Source organism: Agelaius tricolor, unplaced genomic scaffold (assembly GCF_023055355.1).
Source record: "Agelaius tricolor isolate 1412-34295 unplaced genomic scaffold, bAgeTri1.0.p SCAF_12, whole genome shotgun sequence".
NCBI lineage: Eukaryota > Metazoa > Chordata > Aves > Passeriformes > Icteridae > Agelaius > Agelaius tricolor.
Window position 1 is genome coordinate 16,159,635 of NW_027269272.1, and position 26,457 is coordinate 16,186,091.

The 26,457-nt window shown below is 42.4% G+C and overlaps 1 protein-coding gene across 3 annotated transcripts in view; it reads right to left on the bottom strand.

Moving 5' to 3' along the window:
• The window catches only part of LPP (LIM domain containing preferred translocation partner in lipoma), a 332,580-nt gene that overhangs the window by 118,824 nt on the left and 187,299 nt on the right, over positions 1 to 26,457 (bottom strand). For all 3 annotated transcript variants that reach the window (XM_071437786.1, XM_071437787.1, XM_071437788.1), the window contains one exon: positions 9,949 to 10,623. In XM_071437786.1, the coding sequence (XP_071293887.1) occupies positions 9,949 to 10,623 (675 nt within the window). The remainder of the gene's footprint in view (positions 1 to 9,948; positions 10,624 to 26,457) is intronic.

Below are 26,457 nucleotides of genomic sequence, written 5' to 3' on the forward strand. Positions count from 1 at the left end.
GAGGGTGATGAAGGTTTACGACTGCATGTCTGTATCCTTTCTAAAAGGAGAAACAGATGTTTTCAACCACCACAAATTTCCATTCCACAGATCTCTTGCTCTAGCTGTTACCTTGGGGTAGTGACTTCCAAATGCTGTATTAAGAAACAAAAAAATTAATTGTTTTGCTGGAAGGTTCAAGAGAGAGTCTGGGGCAGAGTCAGAGGTTGAACACATTCTCTCACACAGCAGCTTAGAAGGCAGAAGACAGCATTGGAAAATCCTGCCCTAATACTGCTTTTTTGCTGGTAATCAGGGTCTCCACGATTGCCAGTTCAATTGGAGAAGAGCCCTGGAAATTCTTCTGCTTTGTCAGCGACATGGTCTCAAGCAAATCCTTGTCTCATCTGTCAAAGTACAATCTGGATGCTTTCACTAGCATTAATTTAAATTTCTAAACAAACACCAGACCCTACCAACTTGTGTAATGATGAAGAAGTTAATTTTATCTGAGATGTTTGGGTTTCCTTCCCTCTTTTGTCTCCCACTTTAAATTAATGCCATCTTGATTTAAAAAAAAAAAGGCCGGGGGCATTTTTGAGTGCTGCCTGCAGATATGCATTTGTATGCTTTTTCCATCTTTTAACTAACAAATAGGAGGAGGAAAAAAAAGTTAATTTTGCTAGCAGCCTGCTGTGATATAAATAAAAATAATAGGTACATTCACAGATTTTGAACTTTTTTACAGCCGCGGCTGCAAAAAGCAATTTTAATTTATAACCACGGATTCTTGCAAAACATATAACGAAGACATAATAAAATGGAATGTTTATCCTGTGGCTCCCATTAGACCTCCGTTCGATGGTTGTAACTAATGACTTGTTTTTCCACTTTTGTATTGGAAGCCTTATTATTGGGCTGCACAGAGCATACCTTATTTGATTTCCCTAGCAAGGTCTGCACCTCTTGCTGAAGCCTGCAATTAGATGTTCATGAAGTAATATTAAAAAGCTGCATAATCACATCTGTAGCCAAAAATTAAAAAAAAAAAGAAAAAAAGCCAGTAACAAGCCAGCTCTGTTTGTATAATATTATACCGAGTACAATAGACTAATGTTCACTCCAGTGCATGTGTCCTTTTGACTAACCACTTCTATCTGACAACCTTTTTTTGGCAACAGAACACATTGTACTTTTTGGATAATTGACTGTGGAATATAATGTTGTTTATTCAAAAGCAGGTCACACAGAACTGAGCTTCCAGTTGTCTTTATCCCTCTACCTTTCTTATCTTCATGCTGTTTAAATTTCTGCTGAATTTCTTTTAATTACACATATGGTTTTAATTGCTGTTCTGCATTTATTCAGTAGAAGGTGACCTGATGGTGAAATGCTACAGAAAGGTGGGTGGGAAGCTGAATTCAGATTTGAAAACTATATTTGGCCATATTTATTGGTGAGCAATGTCATGAAGAAACAAACACAAGGATGTACAATCCCAACACCCTCTGGTACCTACAAGGCCATGCTTGCCTGCAGTACAACTGCATTACTTCTCTGTACTGAAAAATCTACTAGAGAGACTCATCCACCACTTGCTCAGTGATCTGGAAATTCTACAGCAGCAAAAGGCCTAATTTTAAGCCTAAGCCTTAGAGGACAAGAACCCTGAGGGAAAGTGATGTAGAAACACGTAAAAGTTGTGAAAAATCTAGATGATGGGAAATGCAGTTGGGAAAATGGGTTCAGGAGAGAGTCTTAACTGAAGTATTCAAATGAGGTCATGCAAGAATTGATATGTTTCTAAAGCATGTTTTTGGGATGCAGTCTGTGGAAAGAGAGGTTACAAGTAAGTATTGCATAATAGGAGGGGGGAAGGATTTTGATACAGAAAGGAGCAGAAAAGCAGCCTTCTAACACAAGCTGGACAAGGAGATGCAGGGCAACTTTCTGATGCCGATCATCAGATCAGGAAAACACAACTGCCACCTGAATCTTTGAGTCTCTGAGATAAACACAAAACAGAGATTTACAAGAATACAAGTGCTGCAGGATACTTCCTCACAGAGATTTCTTCTGTTGGCTGAGTTGGACTGCAAAATAAAACCTTCCAGGCTTCCTGATGACAGCCTAGAAGGAATCCACCAGTGACATATACACAGCAGGAGCTTCCCTGTACACTTAGGCTATTTTTCTCCATGGAAAAGGCATGAGTTTTCACTTTAAGTTCTACTGCAGCAACAACAGAAAGAAAGTGATTCATTTAATGAAGAACCAGTTCTCAGAAACCTGGAGGAAAATCCTGAAAAAAAGATTCTTCAGGTGTTGGTAAATTAGAGTCTAACTAGACAATAATAGGATGAAAATTATGATAGCTAATCTGTATATTATAGCTCAGGTGTGGTTCCATTTTATTGATGACTATACTAATCCTAATAAGTCAGGTTAAGTTACAGCCGACTCATCTGAGGAAATTTTGTTTGTTTGTTTAGAAAAATATTTAATTGGGAGGACAAGTGATACTGACAGTAAGAGTAATTCATTTGTCTGTGCTAAACCACACTGTAGAAAATCCTTGCTAATGCTACATTGATCAGCTAACACACAGCAGCTTCACCCTTCTAATTTGTTTTGTGTAGCTGACTTTAGATGGCCCGTTTCAATCTGGACTATTTTGAGGAGCCATGTGAAACTAAGTCACTGCCCTATTAGTGTGGATAAAGAGACACATGAATATTGCTCTGCCACAAGCAAGACGTAGTTCATCTGATATTTCTTCCAGCACAGAGAATACATTGCGTCTGGAACAAAGAAGAAAATGTGACTGGAAAGTTTAGAGCCCTAAATTAATTCCCTAGACAAAAAGTTGAGGCATCATACTCATAATACCATGTTATGTAACTTGCTGTGGAGCCAGGCAGCTACTAAGTGAAATAGTATAAGTTATAAAAACAAAATATTGTTGTGAAAACAATTTTACAGCTTTATAATTCACTATTATTTTCATTTAAGAACAAAACTGTCAGTGTAATTGCAGATTCTGTTTGCCTTGCAGGAGTTCTTTCAGCCTGTGATAGGAAACCTCTTTTTTTTTAAACTTTTTTTTTCCCCCAAAGGCTGCTATTAAATTTACTATATCATGTTTCTTTATAGTTATTCAGAGGTAAATCTTAACAGGAAGCCCATTATGTGGAGGCCAAAGTTAGTTTAACACCAGAACATTTATGATCACTAAATGTAACCATATATTAGCAACTGCTTCATACCATTATTCTTGGATGAAACAAATATTATATCAGCTGACATTATAGACTACTTTGTAATCTTTACAACTGAATATCTATTTTTGGTGGTATCTTCATGGCTGGCACTGTTCACTGTGCGCCATGACAGTTGTCTAACTTGCCTGCTCATTCAAGTACTAGGCTCAAGAGCCTATCTATGCACAACCATCCCCATCCAGGGAAAAATTATTCATCTTTTAAACTGTACACAGCCCCCTGCACAAAGTGGTGCTTCAGTAACAAACCATTACTATTTTATCTGTATGTGTGCCATTAAAAACTGGATTAAGACTGCAAATATGCCTCACAGACGTCAGTGGGAAAAACACCCAAATATAGGACGAGCCACTCCAAATGGCATGGCCAAAATAGGACATCATCCAAAGCATCATCTATGCTGTCACTGTTGTGAGCAGAGTGATTTCTCTTAACACTGGCATAATCATCAGGTCATAGGCCCAAAGAGTTTCACACCAACAGGGCATCCAGTGACCCTTTCACCTCAAACAGAAGAGCCACCAAATGACACCAAGATGTTCCATGTCTCCTTGTTCTGCCTTACTCTCCTAATCAATTGGTGCTTAACCTTGGACAAACCTTCTCTACACATTCAGGTTCTGGCTTCCTTGCAATAAACTTGACAATGACACAGAGGTTATCTGACAGAAGAACAGCTTCCTCACACGTTCTGGTGCTTTGGCTTTGAAAGAATTACAATGTGGTTGGACTCGAGTGCATTTTTAAATGGAATGAACCAGCCCCTCCAGTAATCAGCAGCACCATCACACTCAATAGCCAGAGTCTGCCTGCAAATTAAGTAGCATTCACTTTAATGGGTGCTGCTTTCTGTACTGAAAGCTGTGAAGCAGTAGCAAGGCCAACCATCCTTGTCACATCATGCCACAGAGCAGGCTGCCCCTTAGAGACCTGAACTCAGGCAGCGCCAGGGCTCAGGCAAGCCCCACTGCTGGAAACCAGCCAGCCCCCCTGTCTGATGCTATCTAAGTATACACTCACTGCATCCTATGACCTCAGACACAAAATTCTTATGTTAGCCTGTAACACAGACTGGCAGGATCTCTCAAGGTAGATGCTTGGTTATCAAGAGTTAACTACCACAGAAGCAGAGCCCTTGATTAACTTCAAGGTTGCCCCATGCCTTATCATGTGTGGAGGCATTGTCCTCAGCTTATTTTAAGAAGGAGCAAGAAAGAACATCCAGGTATTATGCCAAAAGCCTCTTTCTCAATTATTCCTCTTATATTTCTAACCCATTGTGGCTGACTAAAGGCTAAAGCTACAAAAGCTGCATCCTGAAGCTGTAAATTTAAGTTGGTTTTTCAGTATATGCTGACCTGACTTACTCCTGTAACTGCAGGCTGCCTGTTATCTTTAACTTCAAGGTAATTGTTTGGCAACTCTTTGTTTCACTATTTCAGGAAAACAATTCAAATATATGATACCTAAGAGAAAAAACTGATTAATTGCTCTGTCATCAGCTGGTTCCTGCTAGTATATAGAGTGCTTAAATAATAAAAATATAATACAAAGAACAAAGAGTAAAGTTCTCAAATGAACATGTTAAACACATTTTGAGCCAAGAACTGGGCTCTTTCAAAAGTCTAGGATATAAACCAGACTGTGTCATATTCCTGCAGTCAGGATAAGGACACCATTCTGAAAATACGTCTTTGCATCTCTTGCCAGCACTTATTCACCTGAGAAAACCCACAACAATTTTCATGCAGAGATTTATAATAACTTGAAGAGGAAAACATCATTCTCAATGCCACAGTACCACAAGTCCTGAGCTTCTCATCTTATTGTTAGACACAACTGCCTTCTTTCCGCTCCTCCTCATTTTAACAGAAGCAACAGTATTTAATTTAATCCACCCAGAAGCAATGACAGAGTCAGCAGCTGATATACAGCTAGTGCTGGTTAGAACTCTGAATTACTGTTTTGTGAAGAATGTCAACATTTTGACATTTGTTGCTATTCTCAGGGTAGAAAGGAACTGCATATTCATCTGGAAATTTTGAAATGTCACACTGAACTCGCAGATTCAACTCTGAATTTCAGAATTTCACATTCTATTTCATTTTACATTGGCTTTCAGGGTTTTTTTAATTCATTAAATGCCGAAGTAGAATATTTTAAATCACCCTTTTTAATTTTACTTTGGTTTGCTTTATTTGAACACATTAAAACTATGGGAAGCCACTGTCCTGCACTGACAGAAAACAAACTTCAATCATTATTTTTTCACTGTCTCCAAATTCCATCCATTGAAAATTTTTCATACGTGACTTTTGTGAAGACACTTAGGTGAAAGCATAAAATTTTGGGTGAGAAGACACTTTGGGGGGAGGCAAGCAATGCAAAGCAAGCTGCCTGCCTCTCTCCACAAGTCAAAAGCAACACTAGGAAGGAATATATCCCTGTGACAGCAGGAGGGAATCTGGCAGACTGCTTTTATTCATCTGCAGAGAAGAAAAAGTTTCTAGTCGCTAAATTAACAGCAAACAGCAAGAGAATTAGTCTCAGTTCAAACACAAGTGCCGGAGGTATCTCCTTTATGTGAGAGATGGCAGACTGTAAAAATTATTAAATCAGTGCAAGAGAAGTGCATCAGTCATAGCGAAGGGCACTGGTGAGCAGATGTTTCTAAGACAAAGATGAAACTTCCAAGCGAATGTCTCCATCACAGGTATTAAATCAGTGGAAAAACTGACAAAAGTTGTGTAAAACGAGAAAACAGCGAGCCATCACAGTCCCTTTTGGGCACTGCAAGCTGCAAGAGACCATGTCAGGGCTGGCTGCAGCAGGCAGCAAAGAAATCACCTCCAGCAGTGCGGAAACCACGCAGTGGCTGAGGTCCGCTAGTCATGAGCAGCCACCACCACCTAAGCCACAAGCATGAGCTGCCTCATTAAATCCTCCTGGTTTACAGTTGTCTCCCCATTTTTCATGGTGCTCCCCTGGAAAGGTGTGCAAAACTGAAGGGTTGTCTGAAGAGGAGGCCATGCTCCATGTGCACTGATGCCTGTACAGGTGTGAATGGAGGTACTGCAACCTGTGGCTCAGCAGGTTAAGGAACTTGGGCGCTTGTGCCATGTCAGGGAGAACAGACACAGCTACCAAAGGGACACTGCTCCCTTTCTCCTCCCTCCCTCCTTTGCAGCAAATCTGCAACAAAGAAACGCAGATTTGGATGCTGTACTAAATCAGAGCTACAAGACACTTCTGTCCTCACCAAATTGTCAAATTGCTGTCAAGAGATAAATGTTTTTGTTAAGATTTCCACCATTTTGGACCAGAGCCACAAAGCTGTCTCAAATGGCTTCAGTGGTACCTAGTCTAGATGTTGAAAACATGAAAGGTCCCTTTAGGAAGGAATGTGCTTCTCAAAGTCTATTCAGGAGAATAGTTGGGATCTAGAAAGAACAGATATCCCAGAGCCATCCCTCAAATACACCAGGAGATACATGAGGACCCTAAAAGGTCCACAGATCTAGCTGGGACATATGATGGTGTCTCAAAATGCTCAAACATGACAAAAACCAGCGAAAAGACCTAAAACTATTTGGAGATATAGGAACTAACAAGGGTTTTCGGTGTCTTAACCAGTCCAGCACAGAAACATTTGGTCATAGATGAGGTGGTCGGTGGTGGGAGTTTACCAGTTCTGCCTTGGCCACAGGGCAAAGCCCTGGGAATACTCCACATCAGAAACTGGTTTTGTCATATGTCTACTATGGATATGTTGGTGCCAGAAATGAGCATACCTAATGGTGCACCCCAACCTGGTGCTCTCTGCCCTTTGGGAGAGGAGAAGTTAAAGAGAGAGGCTTCAGATTTTGACTTGGTCTGAGCAGGCACAGCAAGAGCATGAGAGGAGCCAAATGTTCTCATGAGAACACTGCTGCTGTTCCTACATAAGTCCCCACCACCCACCATCCAGAAGAGAAAGCTCCTGAGGTTTTTTGGCTGTTGAAGCACATGAAGGTTTAAATGAGGACATGCACTCCACCAGATCATTTCCTAACTAGGACTTGGGCACTAATGCTGGACAGGGTGCTGCATTAAAGACTAAAATGCCCAGAGGCTTCACATGCATGACTCTCACCCCATAAGTGGCCCAAGGACAGAATGCAATGTGGAATTGCGTGTGAGTAAAACTCATTGTTTTTAGCAGGCTTTAAGAACCAGTACAGATTATTTGCTGTTCCCATACCAATCCAGATTTATTTTGGATCAGCAGCGACTTCAACATGATTAGTACACAGCAAAAAACACAGAGCCACAGCGTCATGAACCTCTTCCTAGCCAGAATGCCAAATATAAGCCTTTTTTTTTTTACCCTTTAAAAACATGAAACAAATTTAATGAAAAATTTTGCCCTCACAGTGATGGATCATGGTATATGTTGGAATTAAGGACCGTGAACTTTTAATCTGAGATGGATTTGCTACAACATCCTTAATAATTTGCACACAAACTATGTTCAAGATTAGGCATGCAGTTTTCTGAATACATTTAGAAATTGTTTGATATTTTAAAACCATTCCCTTGCAAGAAGAAAAATTCCTAAAGGTCACCTTACATTTTATGTGAGATGTATTAATGCTTCTCACCCTTTCTGTTTCTTTAACTGAAAGGCCTCAAATCAACCTTGAAGCGGCAAAACACAAACAAATGCAGAATCATGTGTGTGTGTGCTGGAAAAGATGTTAAAATTTACATGATAGCCAAATAAAATTACAGTGACAATTCTTCCTAACAGATACCTGGCTGTAACACAGCCTTTTTTCCCCCATTTAAATAAAATAATTCCCAAAGTCAATTTTACGAATGAGTTATTCTGCAAAGAAAGAGAACAGCATGTAGTAAGGCTGGACAACAGTGCTTTAAAGGCAAAGCCTGCCACCAATATGTTACAGAGGATTTGTAAGCTCAAAAGTGAAATAGGTAAGAAAACAGCTATTTAGCAGGTTGGAAGACAAAGAAAGTTTCTGCAGGGATTTATCATCAAGCAGATGATAGTCTGTTCTGCAGAAGAATTGAAGTTATTTTTTATACAGATACTTATGAAGTATTTCTGCTTGTGTATTTGCAAATGCCACGTGCACACACACCAACATGTATATACAAATATATATAGACATACATGAAACCCCCAACTTGAGCTAAATTAAATTGTCCCTCCAGCTTTGTAATGCAAATGAGACTAACAGGCTTGTGCTGTTTGTGGTTTGAGATGATTTGCGTTTCCATAGAGATGCTGACTGAACTACAGTTTTAAAATTTTTTATATATATAAACCTACTTGTATCTATAAAAGTCTAAATATGGATCTGCTATACCTCAGCATTTCCTCAGTGACTCCACTGGAACCACAACCATTTACACCAGTTAAAGCTATGTGCAAATTTTGTGTCTTTCACTACTTTTCAATCTAAGCTCTATACCAAGTACCTGCAGAGCTGAGAGTTTATTGCTTCTCTCCCTGCTTCAAAGGTTCTTGTCAAGGAAAGGGAAGAAAAGAGAAAAAGCAGTTTCTTAGCTGCTTGTAGATAATATTTCAAGGACTTCTGTAATTTCTTGCCCTCTCTAAACTGCCTTGAGAAACATCTTTGCCTTTTAAAGTTCCCACTGTCAGGAAACCTGGAATATAGGGAAGACCATCTGTGTGCTGTTAGAGAAGGAAATGACAAAGGGACAGGCTTTCTGTTATGTATCAGAAGCTTTTTCCCCTTTCCCTGTGAGCACTCTCAAACTCAAGAACACGGATGTGCTCAGATGTGCCAAGGTGGGCCTGGGCAGCAACTGCATCACTGCCTCCCTACCTCACCATTTGTGGAACCTCAGCTCATCTTACACAATGAGCGCCCCACAAAGCTAAAGCACCTCCTAGAGCCACATTAGAGATGGCCACCAGCAGAAGGGACAAAAGCCAGGCAGGATCAGCTTGGGCAGAGAAACCAGGCAGACCCACTTTAACTTTCTATTTCAAACTGACTTCACTTTATGAGGTCCAGGCACTTGTTGAAGTGGATGGCGGCCACCCGGTGTACCAACATCGGAGAGGAAAACCAGAGCCGAGCTCTGTGGGGACTCATTTCCATGTGGTTTCAGTGATAAGTGATCTTTGAACAGCGACACACCAGAGGACAACCTCCGCAATCACTCTGAACCACAATCAAAACCAGCCTCTCATGTACCTCCCATCTGCCTGAGGACAGGGAGGATTAATTGTTGAACCAGGTATGTCCACAAGTACATGAAGCAGCTCACACCCATCCTCTCACTTCATCTTGGGAGTGCCTAGAAGAAAAGCTTCCAGTTGAGCAATGCCTTACAGAGGCATGGCCAGGGAGCTCCTTGGGCAACAGCATGTCACAGGGACAAAGCCTCCCTCTCTCCCATGGGCTGGACACCATGCTTCCATATGTGACACCATTTTACTACTTGAAGCTGACAGTTTTTCTAAGCCCCTGCAGAGGCTCTTTTCAAAGCAGATGAGAGCTCCCTATTCCAGCTTTTAAGAAGCCATATGTAGGGAGATCAGCCCCACACTTCTGATAGCACCACCTTAACCCCCACCACCTTTCAGGGAGTGTCCCAGGCCACGCTCAGCCATGTGGCTCTCCCAGGAATGTCAGTGACCACTGGCATCTCTTACCTTCTGCTGCAGGGCAGGCGGCTGCGGGGCCAGCACTGGGTCAGTGATGTAGGTCTTCTTCGTGCCCGGTGGCTGGTAGAGTGCAGGAGGAGCCTGGCCCATGGCATTACTCGCAGGATACGCCGGCTCGGCCTTCCAGGAGCTCTGCAGCACGTAGGGCGCCTCAGAGCCGTTCCTGCCGCCGTAGCCCCCGTAGTAGGTTTCCTGGTAGCGGCCCTGCGGGGGCGCGTACCCGTAGGCGGGCTCGGCAGGCCGGCCGGGCGGAGGGCCGTAGCCATAGCCGGGCCCCTGGGGCTGCGGCACTCCGTACTGAGGGGCAGTGGGCTGGCGGGACGGCGCAGCGGCGTAGGCCTGGCCGGGCCCCAGGCTGCCGTAGTGGCCAGGCTGCGGGCTGGGTGGCTGGTAGTGCGGGCTGGGCTGCGCCGTCCTCACCTGCACGTTGAAGGCCGGGCGGCTCGGCGTGGAGGCCGTGGCGTAGGAGGCCGGCACCGGTTGCGGCTTCAGGGTGCCAACGGGAGTGACTGGGATGGGCGCTGGCTGCCCTGGGCCCTTGGCAGTGGACTTCTTGGTGGCAGTGAGGGGAGGCTGGTTGGGGATGATCATCCGCTTGTGGCCAGTGACAGGAGTGGACACGGATGGGGTGGTGGCAGCGGAGCTGCTTGAGGTCCCAGTGCCCTGGAGAGCAAGGAGAGAGACACGGGGTCAGCAGGAGGGGCCATTTGGGCACTGGGTCAAGCAATGAGGGTGGAAATGGGGGTTTACAGAAATATCTTGCAGCAACTCAAACTGCTTAGGAAAGCAATAATAACCTAGGGCCACACGTTGCAGAATGGTTATAGCAACCTTCCCCTGCTCTGACAGAACAGGGACGGCACGGCAGCAGCAGAGCAGAAGTGCCGTGCATGGCATTTCATCTCTCCTTGGAGGCTTCTCCTCCGCCTCCAAGCAAACAAACAAATTAAAAAATTATACACACAAAAAAAAAGGGAGACTCACCAGAGGATAATTAGGGAAAACCCCATGCATTCCTGTGAAAATGAGTCTGTTTTGAAAAAGTGAGAAAATGAGTTTATACTCTCTATGGAGACATGAAATTCCTTGCGTCCCTAGAGCACTTGTAAGGTTCTGCCCCAATACGGGAGCTCCTTTAATTGTGCAGGAGGCAGCAGATTGCGATAGCCTACAAGCAGGTCCCAGGCTGTAAGAATGAACTCCGATCAAAGCAAGTTACTGAGGTGTCCCTACCCTGGCTGTACTGGTTGAACACCTGGAGTGACCCCAGAGAAGTTAAATGCTACACATGCTTCATTAAAGGGCAGAAAGTGGGTCAGGATTTCCAAGAGCTTCAGAAGTCAGCTCCTACCATGGCAGCCATGTAACCCAGCACCAGTGCCCCAGGCACAGCAATGCTGGGGCAGCCAGGGAAGAGGATTACAGCAAATGCTGCTGCTTCCTGCAATTTGGCCACAGAATGAAGCTTTGTTGCAGTGACGCTGTCTAACAGGCATCATACATCCTTCAGTCTAGTGTACTTGTTTGTCTGGCTTACCTCACATTTAAATGTTCAAAAACACCAGTGTAAAAAGACATCTTGGTTAAAGAGCTAACAACGTGAGAGTTTCTGAAGAACACTGACCAACAGTCTTTATGTCTTTTCACTACATCAGAGAAGAGTAAACTTGAATTTCTAGAGTTTAGGATTAGGTAAAATTTCTTGCTTCTCTATTTTCCTTTATTCTAAAAGAGTACCTGAATTTTATGCCTTCTACACGGAAATGCATTAAAGTGAAGACATGCAGTTTGACAGCACTTAACACCATAGTTATATGAAGTTATATCTCATTCAAACTTCCTGTACCAGGCTTGATCTCATCCATCATCTGCTTGATAATCTCCAAGTTCACAGCAGCCCAAAGGCAGACCAGCCTACCCATGTTTATGTGCACTCTAAGGCATGTGACACCTTTAAATGACCAACCTTGTATTTGTCCCCAGGTGTTCCTGTTTATGCAGGCACCCTGGCCTCCACCTACTGCTCCACCACCCTCTTGCTGGGGAGGGCACGGTGAGGATTCTTCAGGACATGCACAAGCTGCACTGGGGCCAGAGAAATCCTGTGCCTGGTCAGCAGGTGGCGGCAATTAATTGCTGCCAAACCACCCAGGGGGGGCTGGGGGAACTTCAGCCACCTTGAGCCTCCAAGGGTTCCAAACTCATCCTCTGTACGGGGTGGGAGAAACTCATCCTTTGTACAGGGTGGTTGTGTCCCCCAACATTTGGTAACCACCTCACACAAAGAAAATAAAAAGACAAGTGCAAGCCACTCAGTTTCTAGTGCACAGCCAACAAGTCTACCCAAGGGATAAAGAAGCTCCACCACCCAACTGGCAGCTCTTCCCTGATGATGTGCAAATACTTTTTTGCTGATGCACTGGTAAAGACCTTACTCCTGCAATCACACCTTCAGGGCAAACCTCCCACAAGGAAACACTATAAATCAGCAAAAAACCCCAGGCAAATAAGAGCATCAGTCTGTTCTGAGAGGTGTGAAAGGTGTGTATTCAGAAGTGGGGAATAATAAGGCAGCAAACTTCTGCTGGAGGAAAAACACCTCAATGTATTCACACCCTGACCTTGCTAACAGATCCATGACAAGGCAGCACATAGACAGACAGGAGATTTTCAAATTGAGAGCAAGGAAGAGCTGAAGCATGTCTTAGTTGAACTGCAAGGGCAGAGACAGGTTAAGGGTCTGTAGCCCTCCATTAATACTGCCTGATTCTTCTACTTCTGAAACACCTGAAGGGAAGCTGGCACTCCTCCATCCCTGCATCAGAAAACAACTGCACCAGCATTCATTGCTAGCAAGAAAACTTGCTTTCTGTCAGAATTGTTCTCCTATGTCAGGTTGGCATTTATGCCTGGGAGTGCCAGAAACTTTCCCATTTCCTCACCTATTTCATTCTTTTAAATTATAGTAGTTTGTCCACTTACTGTAATGGGATGAAAGGTGCACAATGCTGCAATGTGTAATTACCACCAGAAAAGCATTTTTCTTTTCCATGTGAAGAGGTAGAAGGTAGATAATGTTATAAAGGAAATGGCCTGTCTAGGGGAGGGGGAAAGACCAACCCAAAACAACATAAGTGAGCCCTGTTCATCACATTCTGTATTTCTGAATGCAGACTCTGGAAGCAGGTCATGACAGATGCTACTAAAGCTCTTCTGATCTTATCTCAAGAACTGGGTGACTTCAATCGTACATATAAACATCCACATAACACACATAAACATCTACATAATACTTCACTGATGCCAGTCTCCTGCCTGGACTGGAATACACCTTAAGAATGAATGATAAACCCTTCTTCCAAAAATCCCCCAAACCCTCAGAATCTGTGGACCGGTACCGAGCAGCTCCTGTGTTTGACACTGTGTTTGACACTACAAAGAGGATGAGCTGCAAGTATCCCCTCCTGCACCAGAATCCAGTGAAGGAAGGTGACAATTTAGGGGAGCAGAGCCCGAAGTTTGCTATCAACTCCACAGCAAAGGCCCAAGCTAACAAGTACCGGCTGCATTGTGGCATCAAACCACAGGCTGCCTTGAGGAGGAGGAAGTTTGCATCAGTAGGAGTCCCCAGAGGCGCCCTGCATGACTCATTCTGAATTCCTCTGAGGGCACTGGGCAAGTGTGTGATGAAAGCTGGGGTTTATGGGGGGAGGTGTAAGCCTAGCTGATGTGGTGTAGTAGAGAAATGGGACAGGCTGCAGGGAATTTAACACTACTGGAGCACTGATGATTTATGAGGATGCAAGTTGGTTGTAGCCCTTGTGCAAGGGCACAGGTGAGGTATCACCATAAATCCTCTGCCCTTTTGCCTGAGAGAGAGAAGGGTGGCCACAGTCCAGCCATGCACTCAGATATCACCCCAGGCTTAAACCTTAAGATTACTAATGGGTGAAGAAAAAACTTTATAAATGAACAGTAACCAAGGACAAGATTCCTGCTCTGAGGACAGGAATATGTGGAAGGACGAGAAAAGGGTACTCAGATACCACTAGAAGAGAGATTTCAACAGCTGTCTGGAAAGCACTAGGAGGATAGGAAGGATGGATGAGGCTGTAGAGATGCCAGGTAGATGGAGTAATAAACAGAAGGCTGGAAGGGGCTATCTGTATCACTGGGTAAAGCCTAACAAAACAGATGATTGTCACAAATGTTTCACCCATGTGAACCCATAGAACTTCCACGAACACAACCAGGTAGATTCATCCAAAAGCACATCAAAGTGACTGCTCAGAAACATGAAAACAAGTAGAAACAGCAGAAAGAAAAAAGAGAAAGACAAAGAGTGAATTCATAGGAGCACAAGCATCCCTTTCTCCAGCAGCCCCTGGACAGCTCATTTCAAAACCATACTGCATTTGCAAGTGATTATCGCAGCCAAACACACTCTCTGACATCCTCTGAGGGCTGTTTTCAGAGGAAGACAGGCTTTCCTCTGCTCGCCATGCCCTGATGAAACTGTCTGACACACTTCGCAAGTGCAAATTAAAACCACGCTACTTACCATCAACCCCTTCTTGCAAATTCATATTTGCAAAGAGAGTAAACTAGAAACCCCAGGTGTTGATAACAGAGCCGTTGAGAGAAACTAGAGTAGGAAGGAGTTAAATTCAGAACCTCATCTACCACAAGCATTATAATACAAAATCTTTTTTTTTTTTTAATGGGAAAGCACAAGAGCCTTGTTTAAACACAGATGGAAGTACCTAAATGTACTGCCTCTTCTACAAATGAATTATCCAGCAGTTCAAGTAAAGGTGAACCAATACTGACAAAATCAAGTAAAACTCAACCAAATGTGGGAGGAAAAAAACCCCAAAACACTTCTAAAAAAGTTTACCATGTAAAACCATGAGGGGAATAGTTTTGCTTGGCAAATCCTGCCTTGTCTTTTTAAATGCAGAGGAGGTTTATAAACATTTTTAGGAGTTTCTTGTACCAACCATCATAGGGAAAGTCTACGGCAATGTGATAAAGCCACACTGTCCAAGGCTGTCAGAGCTGGGTGTCTGGATTCAAAGCTACCCTGGTGGGGAAACCCAAAATCCTGAGTAGCTTTGATTCTTCATCCTGTAGAAATTATTGACATAGATCGTAAATTAAATTCAATGTACATCTACACTAAAAAGTCATTGCATAGGTATGAGGGATGGAACCTGTTGTTCTACAGAAATTAACCTGCAATTCTTTACCATTTGTCAGGGTTAAATCTTAAAAAGAGTACAGAATAATCACAGTCTACAGCATGAGCATGATTCTCTATGATCAGCTGGAATCCATTTGAAAAGGACTTCATTCTTTCACTTTGCACATTTGTAGAATTATTTTTATAGAACCCCTTCAGTTACTCAAGTTTCAGAGACTGAATCAAAAATGCCAATACAAAGTTTATCACATTCTATTCAATTCTCCAGACATTTTTTCATAAAGGTACAGTTGAATAGCTTTAGCCCTTTAGCTGTCAAATTATTACACACAAAGATACATTACTCCAGCTCAGTGATTTTCAACCTTTATGCTCGGGAGTCCCCAAATGTTTTTCAGAAGAGACAAGCTCCTTTATGGAGAAAGTTAATCTATTGACAATAAACATGGGTTTTTCAGTTACCTTTCATTGAATTCTTCTTAGTTACCTTAGGAGTGATCCATGGACCCCCAGGGTTTGCAGAGCAGAGGTTCAGAACCACGGCTCTAGCTGGGGCTGCCTTTTTTGGGCTTTTCAGTCACTAATTACTCCAGGATAGGAATGAAACAACTCTTCTTCCTCGAAAGGCAGAAACCTGGCAACTACCGGTGGGTTGAACCCAAGATGCGGCGTTCTCAGGGGGCTGCCAGTTCAACGGGCCACTGCAGCATCTCTCCTCTTCACTCAGCCCCTCTTCCTGCATGGTCCACTGACACAAGCTTGGCTGAAACACAGGGCCAGCTCAGACCACCTGAAATCCTTTAAGTAGCACTCAAAGGTGGTGGAAGTTGGAGGCCTGGGTGGGAAGGGCAGCAAATGGTAAAAAAATCAACTTGGCTTTTCCTATCATCAGTGATGGGCATTCACCTTGGCTAGCTGGAGGTGCTTAAAGCACCCTCTCTCTCTGAAATGTACCTCCACAGGGTCATTTATTCCATTCTAATATTGAAGCCTAAAAGAGGGGAGATGAATCAGCCACTGGGGGAATCTATTTCTCTCCGCTGACTGTATAAGAAGCGTAAAAACAGGCAAGACAAGTCACTGAATATTTAGACAGCATAAGTTAGTGGAGACAAATTCCACAATAAGCAGGTAATTTTGATGTGACTGTAAGAAGCAGAGATCCCTTTTCCCTGCATTAAGTGCCCTGCCACTCAAGCTCAGCTACAGCAGCACACCAAAGGGATTTCTGAGTGCCAGCAGCTCAGACAATCTGCCAGGATCCTGCTGCACCCTGTAGCCAAGGCATGACCAAGAGATTGTGTTGCAAGTTTATTTCTAGTGTAGGAAGGGGGCTGACATGAATGGGACACCCTTCCCCACCTCCTCTTCCACATCTGTTCTGAACAGTGGCTCCTGCTGGAACTGGAGCTGCTGCTTTTCCAGGAGTAGCATCTGGGCTGAGCCTCCCTTCTGCCTGAGGTAGCAAACCTCAGCTCCCCTTCGGTATGGGAAAGATAACCCCTGAGAAAAATAAAATACTCTGCTTTGAAACCTTGGTCTTTAGGTACCTGAAAATGTGAACAGGGATTTTAGGGGGTTTCCTGATGTGCAGACACCTCTACCTCCTGCTGACTTCAAATTCTGTATTTGAACAAGCAGCTTAACCAGTGATAATGTATGGCCAAGTTCCCCTGAACCTGTCTGAACCTTTTTCTGTCTGAAATAACATCTGGGTGAAAATGAGAAATCTGGCCTCCCATTTGGGACTTGCAGATGCTCTCCTGGTAGAGCTGCAGCTGGGTTGCTTCAGGTCCAAGATCCTGAGTGGATGGACTGCTCCCATTTAGCATACCTGATGCATTTTCAATATATACCATTCCCTGGCCTTCTTTATAAGGTCCAGACAGTCCAAGCACACTGAGGACACATCTTTACAACTCTGCACTGCTGCTATGCCGTGCACACAGCTCAGTTGCTAACACAGATTTCTTTTAAGTGTCAAAATGTCCTTAGAACCCAATCCAAAGTTTTGAAGTCTGGTCCAAACCTTAAACCCCTCAGCCAAAACACGTTTATAATCAGATGAAGTTTTTCTTTACACTTTCATCATTCTTTCATTTCTAGTTTACAGCTGACAAGCAAGTGTCACGGATGTATGGACTGTGCATGGATCAGCAGCTACACTCAGACTTTGCAGATGTGAGATTCAATTTGCTGGCTTGATCACCAGAAGCTATCAAGGCATTCAAACAGACTGCTCCCAGGCATTACAGCAAAAGAAAAGGAGAAATCTAATAAAGTGTTCATCTCTGGTTCTCAAATGAAGAGAATACCTTGTGAATGCCATAAAGTGTTACAAGAACACAACTGCTGCTGATCTGTTTTTCAGCTGCTACCACAGGTGGAAAAGGAGTCAACATACTTGTTAATGTTTCTGTCCATAGCCTCTTTTGTACTCCTTGTGATGGCCCAGCCTGAAACCATGGGAGATGGTGCACAGAAGAAAAGGTGCTAAGAGCTGACCTCCAATATTTTATCATGGAAAACAGCCTTCCTAACTGACACATGCAGTTACAGACACACACCTTGGTTCAGCTTTCAGTGCGGGTGTCAAGTGTTTTAGGCAATCTGGGTTTCCACTTTGCAACACTCCATTAATTCCAAAGAGTCTGAACACATCTGAAAAATTTGGTCTCCAAAACACAACAGTGTTATGCCAGGGAAGAATTTCCTTCTCAGTTTCATATTTACTTTTTTGTTTACCTAATACTATCGCTACGATGACTACTCTGAGCTTTTTATTTGCTTTTCCTTTTCTGATGACTGATCATCTGGTATTTATGAGAAGGACTCTCTGAGACGCTAGTTTTAAAAGATGTGCAAACAATTGACCTAAATACTTTTAATGCTGGTGGACAGTCAAGGTCCATAATTCTAGCTTAATTCATTGAAAGGGTTAGTTATTATTTAAACTCTTCTACTTAAGCAACTCAACTTGACCACTTCAAATGAAGTAGTAACTTTATCTACAAGAATATCAGATATCAGCATGAGACATAACTGTCAAAAAGTTACAGAAGATGCCAGTCAAGAGAAGTAAAACATTTTCTGAATTAATCTTGGGATATTTCTGTAATTTCCCACTCTTATCACTAAAATGACATTATTTGCACCCATCTGGACCTGAGGACCATGCAGTGGCAGCCCCCTGCACAGATTTAATCAGTGGCACATGGACTCAGCAGTAAATTACATAAAGAGCTGTAAAAAGGCACCACATCTCTTTGGTCATACCAAAAGGCAGAACTACTGAGGACAATCCCAGAAGCAAAGACCACAAAAAAACCAGCACCGCACCATGTGAAGACAAGTCACCACATGCATCGAGCATTGAAACAGCTCCTTGAGGAACACCTCCTCTAAGTCTTAGCAATGCAGGAATGTCCAAAACATTTCCCTTCACCAAACTGGGCCCTTCTAATGGGCTGAACAAATTCCCTTGCTTAATTCAGGCAAATATTGCTAAGCCTGACAATGGGGAAGCCCCCACCCCTCTATAAATAAGAACTTTGGGTAAGCAAAGTATTTTTATGACTTTTGCTATTACTAAGCTAGTAAAACTTGAAGTATCATAATTACAGCACCCACAGACTTTTTTTCCTTCCTTTTATAACTTGCTATTCGTAATGGAAAAGAAGTTCCTGTGCATGACAAATATGGGCAGGTTTGAGGGTTATGGCACTATCCATGGATGTGCATCATGATTACAAAAAGTGGATTAAGAACATATAATGGAAGATGCATGAGTGAGGGAAGAGGTCTGCACCTGGGAGTGACATGACAAAATTCCACACACATGAAGTCTTCTGGAGAAGTCTTCTACAATTTATATAGAAAAGTTATCATTTTCTATTGCATGTTGAATAACAGACACAAAGAAGAGTGCAAAATTGCAATAAAAACTTCTCATTTCCTACTAAATTGCAAAGGAGTTTTAGAGTGTTTATAATGTACAAGCTTTCTTCGTTTATTAATTCTAGAGAACACTAAAAAAGTGTGCATATGCACACATAAAATAATAGGAAATACATATGCACCCAGACACTACTTGGTTTACTTTGTGTTACTTATTTGTTTACGATTCTATTTATTTGGTGCATTGCATTTATAACGTATTTATCTTTTCGAATTCCAAAACTCTATTAAACCAGATTTAAAACATTTTCCTACCAGAGGGCATAAACATTTTCGAATGTTAGTATTGTCTCTATTTCCTGTGAAAACCATGTGTTTTCATTCTTCTTTTCCCCACATTTTAAAGCCTGTGCAAATAGCAGTGCAGAAGAGCAGAAGCATCAGTGAACAATTCTGTGTTCATACAACATCTGCTTTCTTATGGTTCACTTGAGGTCCAGAACCCACTGTCATCTGCCAGTATTTTTAGTGAGCTACAAAATGGTTCAAGTTAATAAGTTGAGAGGTTATAGCATGAGGAAAAAAAACCTGTATAGCCACACCAAAAAAATAAGTCTAACAAAAAAAAAAACCCACAAAAAACCAAACCAAAAAACAAAACCAAAAAACCCCATAAAAGACAGTCATATGTGACAGAGAGGTTATTTTCCTATTAGATTTAGTGTACACCTTTCCAAAAGGCTGATGAGCTCCAACAACAGGTCAAATATAACAGTTTTCCCAGATGGCTCCTTCTGGGAAGTGGAGTGGAACATTCCCTCATTTATCCGTCTGCCTGGGTTATCACCACTGCCCGAAATACCTTAATCTTTCCACAGTATCACAGACTCCAAGCACGATGTTGAGGAATCTGATTGGAAAGGTTTTCCTCCACCTGCTGTAGCTTTTAAAATTAGTCTCCAAGTATATAAATACATACACCAAGATACACAGAAAGCCCCTGCAGCACTTCCAGTCAAAACACCAGGGCAGTACTATAACCAGTCAGAAAGAGTGAGCATTAATTTATAGCACAAGCAAAAAAGCCATCTGTACCACAGAAATACTTGGGTATGAAACAATACAGAAAGTTAAGATTATTTTTAAATTCAAGTGTTAATTCAGTGTAATCACTGTTTCTGCACTATTTTCCTCTTCTCATAGAACATATAATTACATTAAATGTATGGTAAATAAAATGTTTACTCAAATAACACACTGATAAAAATTTAGAATCAGAACAGTTTCACTGTAAAAAGCCTGTGTAAAGGAATGTCAAATCCATTGCCTCACCAGGCTTTGTTCTGTTGCAAATGGCATTATAAATTAATCCAGTTTTCCTAAATATGCCTTGAGGAAACAAAACCACAAATAGCCATTGTAAGCTTTAATATAAAAAACCCACAAAAAATATGAAACAACAAACAAAACCCTTCTCTTCATTCTTAACCAGAATGCAAGAGCTGTGTTTTCAATGACTGATACTGCTGACTAGGTTATACAGAGCTAAGTACTATATTCTAGTTTAATACCAGGTTTTCTCCTTTGCCATGCTCCACTCTGTTCAGTGAGTTTTAGGAAGGAAAAAAAAAGTTCCTAAACTTCATCACTAATGACCTAATGAGCCAAATTAAGTTATGTTTTGTAATTTTTCCCACTTACACTGCTTTTGGACCCAAATAACATCCCAAAACATTTGCTCCATGGCTTGCTGACTAGCTTATCACAGTCACAGATTACAAGTAAAATAATCTTCCATACCCCTGAGTGCCTGAATTACATTTTTTAAAAGTGCTTTATATCAAGCCAGGTTCTGATCTTGGGGACAGTGGTGCCAGCTCAAGTGCATCTATTTATTCCAGCAGATTTACTCCAAACATGCTGGCTGCTGCAGATCTGAATTTGGCCTTCTACTACCTCTGCATTCACCATGTTTGCCTCCCCACGGGGAACACAGTGGAGGTTTCTATGCAAACAGTAATGAATCCTACCGATCTGACCTTCTCCAGGTACTAATCGTCCAGCTTTGCCAAAACTCAACACGCTGGAGATCTTGGCAATTCATCCTGCTGCAGCCTGAATGAAAGCAAATGAAACTTCTAACCGAGATTAAATACAACCTGCATTGGACTAAGCCTCAGCACCTCCAAGGACTCAGCTCAGCCTGTCCCAGCGGCAGCACTTCCAGCTGTGCACCCTGACCTGTGCACCCAGCCATGGACCCTTCTGCATGAGAAACTGAACCCAAGCGTGCTAATTCCAAACAAACAGACGTATCCTCCCTCTCTCCTCACTTCTTTCCTTGTGGTGGATGTATATATAAATGCACACTGATGGCTACTGTGACTTGCAGTCTAACTGATTTTGACATTGTTAACTCCAGAATTTGAAACAGTGACTTTCTAGCTCTGGGGCAGGAGTACTAAATGCTAAAAACCTTTGGGACTGGGAATTATTAGTTTTCAATCTGAGATCTTGGCTTCAACAATGTTTTTAACAAGGGCTCAAAGCTCTCCAAAAGTCAGCAGTGGATGCCCAAAAACTGCAACAAATTTTGGATCCAAAATGGAGTTTTGTGGCTTTAATTCTCTTTTGTCACAGGTCAAATTAGGCTCCAGACTTGAACTTGAGGGGAGTGAGGAGAATTCAGGTCTAGGTCTGAATTTTCCATGGGATTAAATCATATTTATTTTCTAGTTTGTAATGAAACCCTTTTCTCTTTTTTCTCTCTTTTGCGGTTTATGATGTATTTGTATTTTAAGAAAAAAAATTATGCACAGAAAAACATCCTGGCATCACAAGTCATCAATAAATCTTTTTTCCATAACAACCCACAAAAATTCACTGCAGGACCCAATTGTTGAAACACAAAGCAGTGACATTCTATAAGCTTTCAGAAGTATCATTCTAACCCTTGTGGACTCGATGAATTCTATAAATGAGTCACTGGCCTCTCAATGGAATTGTCAAAACTTAGGTTAAGCCAGGTTAATTCCCTTCCCCCTTTAATTTAGAAGTCCAGCTGCAGCACGTGGCTTTCCAGTGAAAAGGTCTAAATGCAGAACCCATTCACCCTGAACAGGAAATCTCACAGGGCCCAAAGCTAATTTTTTTCCTAAAAGCTAGAGATAAGCCACACTTACGGGAAAAATGTAATTTCTAATGCCTCATGGGCCATGTGACGTAAAAATCAATATTCCTCTTACATGGCACAAATAATTTTCTGCTGAAGGTTAAAGGATCATGGTTGAAGCGACTATGGTTGGGGAGGGAGGAAGGGCAGCTGTGAGGAATGGGGGATGAGGAGAGCAGAGACTTTAACTGGAGCAGGGATAAGGGAGATGCTGAAAACAACACTTCTAACCAAGGCAAGTGAGCAGATGTGGCATTGATCATAAGGTCATAGAAGTGTTTGGGGTTGGACAGGAACTGAGCATCCATCCAGTTCCAAACTCCTGCCATGGGCAGGGTATCTTCCATCACACCAGGTTGCTCAAACCCCATTCAGCCTGGGTTTGTATATTTGAGGGATGAGGCAGCCTCACCTTCTCTGGGCAACCTGTGCCAGTGCCTCACCATACTCAGGGAAGAATTTCTTCCTTATATTTCATCTAAACCTGCTCTCTTTCAGTTTAAAGCCATGTCCCCTTGTCCTGTCCCTACATGCCCTTGTCAAAGTCCATTTGGGGTGGGCTGAGGGTTTCAGCTAGGAGGGACAAAGAGGGACATCCTTCTGCCCCACAGGCTGTCCTCTGGCATGATGATGAGCGCTCCTCTCTCTGCCTGTGACAGCTCCAGCTTCCAGCACAGCACCCTGCTTCACTGCCTCGCTTCCACCACAGTGTCAGCTCCTCTGGAACCCCCAAAAGAGAGACTTTGCTGGGCATATCATACTCTTCATAATGGGATAAACTACGCTGAAAGTAGAGCAAGTTTTTATACTCCACCCCTACCGTGCCAGAAGATCACTTGAAAACATCACTGCCTACTTTGTTAGGGACAAAACCACTCAACTTCCAGGCTAGAATACTTCATGTCCAGTGTGTCCTCAGGAATGGGTACAACAAACAAGAATCACAGCTACTCATGCCATTGACATTGAAGGTCTACACAAATTTGGTCGCCACTGGTGAACTCTCTTTAGTCTTCCAACAGCCCTACAGATCTCATCAATGAGAACATGTCCTAAGGAGGACAGGATTTGTCTCAGCAGTAATTAATTCATTTTTTACATAATAATAGAAAAACCTAATAGCAATTAGAAAAAAAAATATGGTAAAAGGAAAACTACAAAAAAAAGGATAGAGGAAAAGAAAATAGTTTATACTACTACTATAACTACTACTGTAGAGAAATATTTAACTGAGGGCTCTGGACTTCATTTAAAAAAAAATGCAGTTTTCAAGAGTGCAGAAAAAGTTTAAAACATAACAACTAAAGAGCCTGATGGAAAACTAAAAAGAAACTGAAATAAGTTTTCTTTAAAGGGAAAACAAAAATTATTTTAGACTGATCCTATGATATTTTTAACAGCTGGAATTGATAATACTGAACTTGGCCATAATTCTACTATATTTAGCTTTGATACAAAGTCCACATGACTTTTCCATGAAACAGAAGAATAGATATATAGGCTGATAGACAGATGGATAGATACATAAAAAGAAAAGGGAAAAATATAATTAGGAAAGGGAACATTTTCTTGTCTGTTCTTTCAGTATGGTTTTTTTTTTTTAAATTTCAATTTCTACCTTATTATTTCCTATAAGTAGAAACAGATTTTTCTCTCTTTCAAAAAATTCTTAAACAGAAAACCTCCTTTGACAGCTTCAACAGCAGATTAATCACTTTTGTAACCCACAAAAAAAAAGTTTTCTGGAAAGCATAACTGTCTGTAAATGTAAATGACAGTATTACTCTCTCTTATGCTAAGACGCCTACACGTTCTCTCACTTCCATGACTCAGCACCAGATAAAAGCTTGTAAGATAATAAGCAGCAAACCTTCTTTTGGAAGAATAAAAATAGTTTAAAAAACCTCCAATTCTTGCTACCCCCCTTAAAAAAATAAATCCTTATGGTGTTAAAGCAAATTCTTCCAACAGATTGCTCTCCCACTGAAATAAGATACAAATATCCCAAGGACTTCAGAAAATAGAGGGACCAGGCTCAAGCAACATCAAAATCCAAACACATGCAAACATGAGAGGCTTTTCTTTTTCTCCAAATGAGCAAGAATGGGTTTGTTTCAACAAACAGGAATTTTATTACTGTTCATCTCCTGCTTTGCTCTAATTTGGTAGACAAATGAGTTGAAATTTTGCTCACCTATAATGAAAATTTCCAGGCATTCTTAAGGCAATGCACTCATGCCAAAAATCACAGAAACCTGTGGGGAAGGGAGGGGAATTTCAGTGGGACTTCCCCTCCTGCCCTGTGGTCCTTGTCTGACTTGAGCTTGTTAGAGCCCAAGTAACTTCTCCTTCAGCCAACCAAATCAGGGGCAGACCCTTGAGACCAAAATATTCTTATTTTGGATAAATCTTTGGGAAAAGAAAAAGCTGAAAAAGAGGGGCTCAGACCTCTAGAACTAGGTTCTTGTGATGTCCCTGAAATGAACAGGAATGGTTTTGACACCAAAATATTGCCAGTGAGCTTGTGAATGCTGCTGTAACAGAGACAGCCATCTCCTCTCCATGTACTCTGTCAGCCCCAGCACACAGGTTAATTAACCAAAGGGAGGCAATCAAAAAAGGGCTGATTATTTACTTACTGAGCAGAGATGCTGCTGGGTGACTTCCCAAGCCTCAGTAGTCTGGAGTTCCTCTTGCTGAGTGCTGGACATTTCCTCTGAGAGCTTCCACCACCTCATGTGCTGGGTGGGTGCCCATGAGTCTGTACCCCTCAGACCAGCTCATTCTACCAGGAGTGGAGGTTATCCAGAAAATAAATCAGGAAAATGCTGTCCATGCCTGTAACTTCTGGAGGAAGCAGAGTCCAGCTAAGGAGCACCCACAGCACCTCTTGAACATGCTGCTACTGCTGACTTACACATTTTTTACACTGAAAATAGTAAGCTAAAGGAATTAACCACTGAAGTTTAAATTTAAAAGGAAGCCCCAGGGCAAGGCATCCCAGGCCATGGGTGCAGGACTTCTTGACAGCAGGATGTTTTGAACTGAGCCAGAGGTAGAACAAACTCTTTGAAATACCTTCATTAATAGAGTGCACCTGCTCTGGCAGGAGGCTGGGGAGCAGAGCCGAGCTCTCAGCATGGTGCTGGCAGAGCACACATGTCCCACACAGTCCAAGGAATGAGCAGGAACATCCCCAGCTCAGCTGCTCCCTGTCACTGCATGGGAGCATGGAGCAAATGCAGCAGTGTCAGGATGCTCCAGCTCAGCTGGCTGCCAGGAGGGTGAAGCATTGCCACTGACAAATTCAGTGCCCCTCATCTTTGGAGAGCTTCAGATTCTGGGCAGGGTCCTTCAAGCACCAAATACTTCTCAAAGAGAGCAAGCACAGCTGGGAAAGGCATGGCAGAGGGCTCCCATGTACCAAACCACCTTTATCCCAGTGTTACCAAGGAAAAGCCCTGTGAGTGCTAGGTAAGAATTTGCAGGCCCAGAAAATGACAGCATGGGCATATTCGCATTTGTGTCTCAAAACCATGCTTGTTATTTCACCAATAACAGATTTCCATGTCCAAATCCGACTGAAAGCAGGTGTAGTCCACTGGTTTCTGTGCAACCACATCTGCTCATACTCCAGGGCAAACGCCAAACTATTTATTGCTACTTAAAATTTATTGCATTTTTAGTCCTCCATCCCAAAACTGCTTTTGTTCAAAAAATTCCTTTTAAATCCTTCTATGCCAACTGGATAAATCAAATCTGACAATTAAAATGGCAAATTGTTCAGAACCTCAGAGTTTCCACCTGAGGATCTCCAAGTACTTACAGAACTTAAACACGCTTAATCATTCCCATGCTTCTTGCAGAAAAGAAAAAAAGAAAAAGCATCCTTTTAAAGTCTCTTTTTACAGATGAAAAACTCAAGTCCTGGGAGCCCCAAACAGCCTGCTAGGAAGCTGCTTGCCCAAAGACTCCTTATCCACTGAATCAGAGGCAGGGTTGGGAAGGGAAACCAGGAGTTTCAGCAACTCTCAGTCCTCTTGTTCTTGCCACTTCATCAAACAACAGGGACAGTGATGTGATCATGCAGTTGTCAGTGTTTTCCCTCAAGGGGCTGGACAGAAGATGCTGAAAGCATTTGATCCACATGTGAGCACTGAACGGTATTGTTCGACACTGAGAATTCAGACATAAATAACTGGCTTGTTTGGAGTGAGTAAAAGGA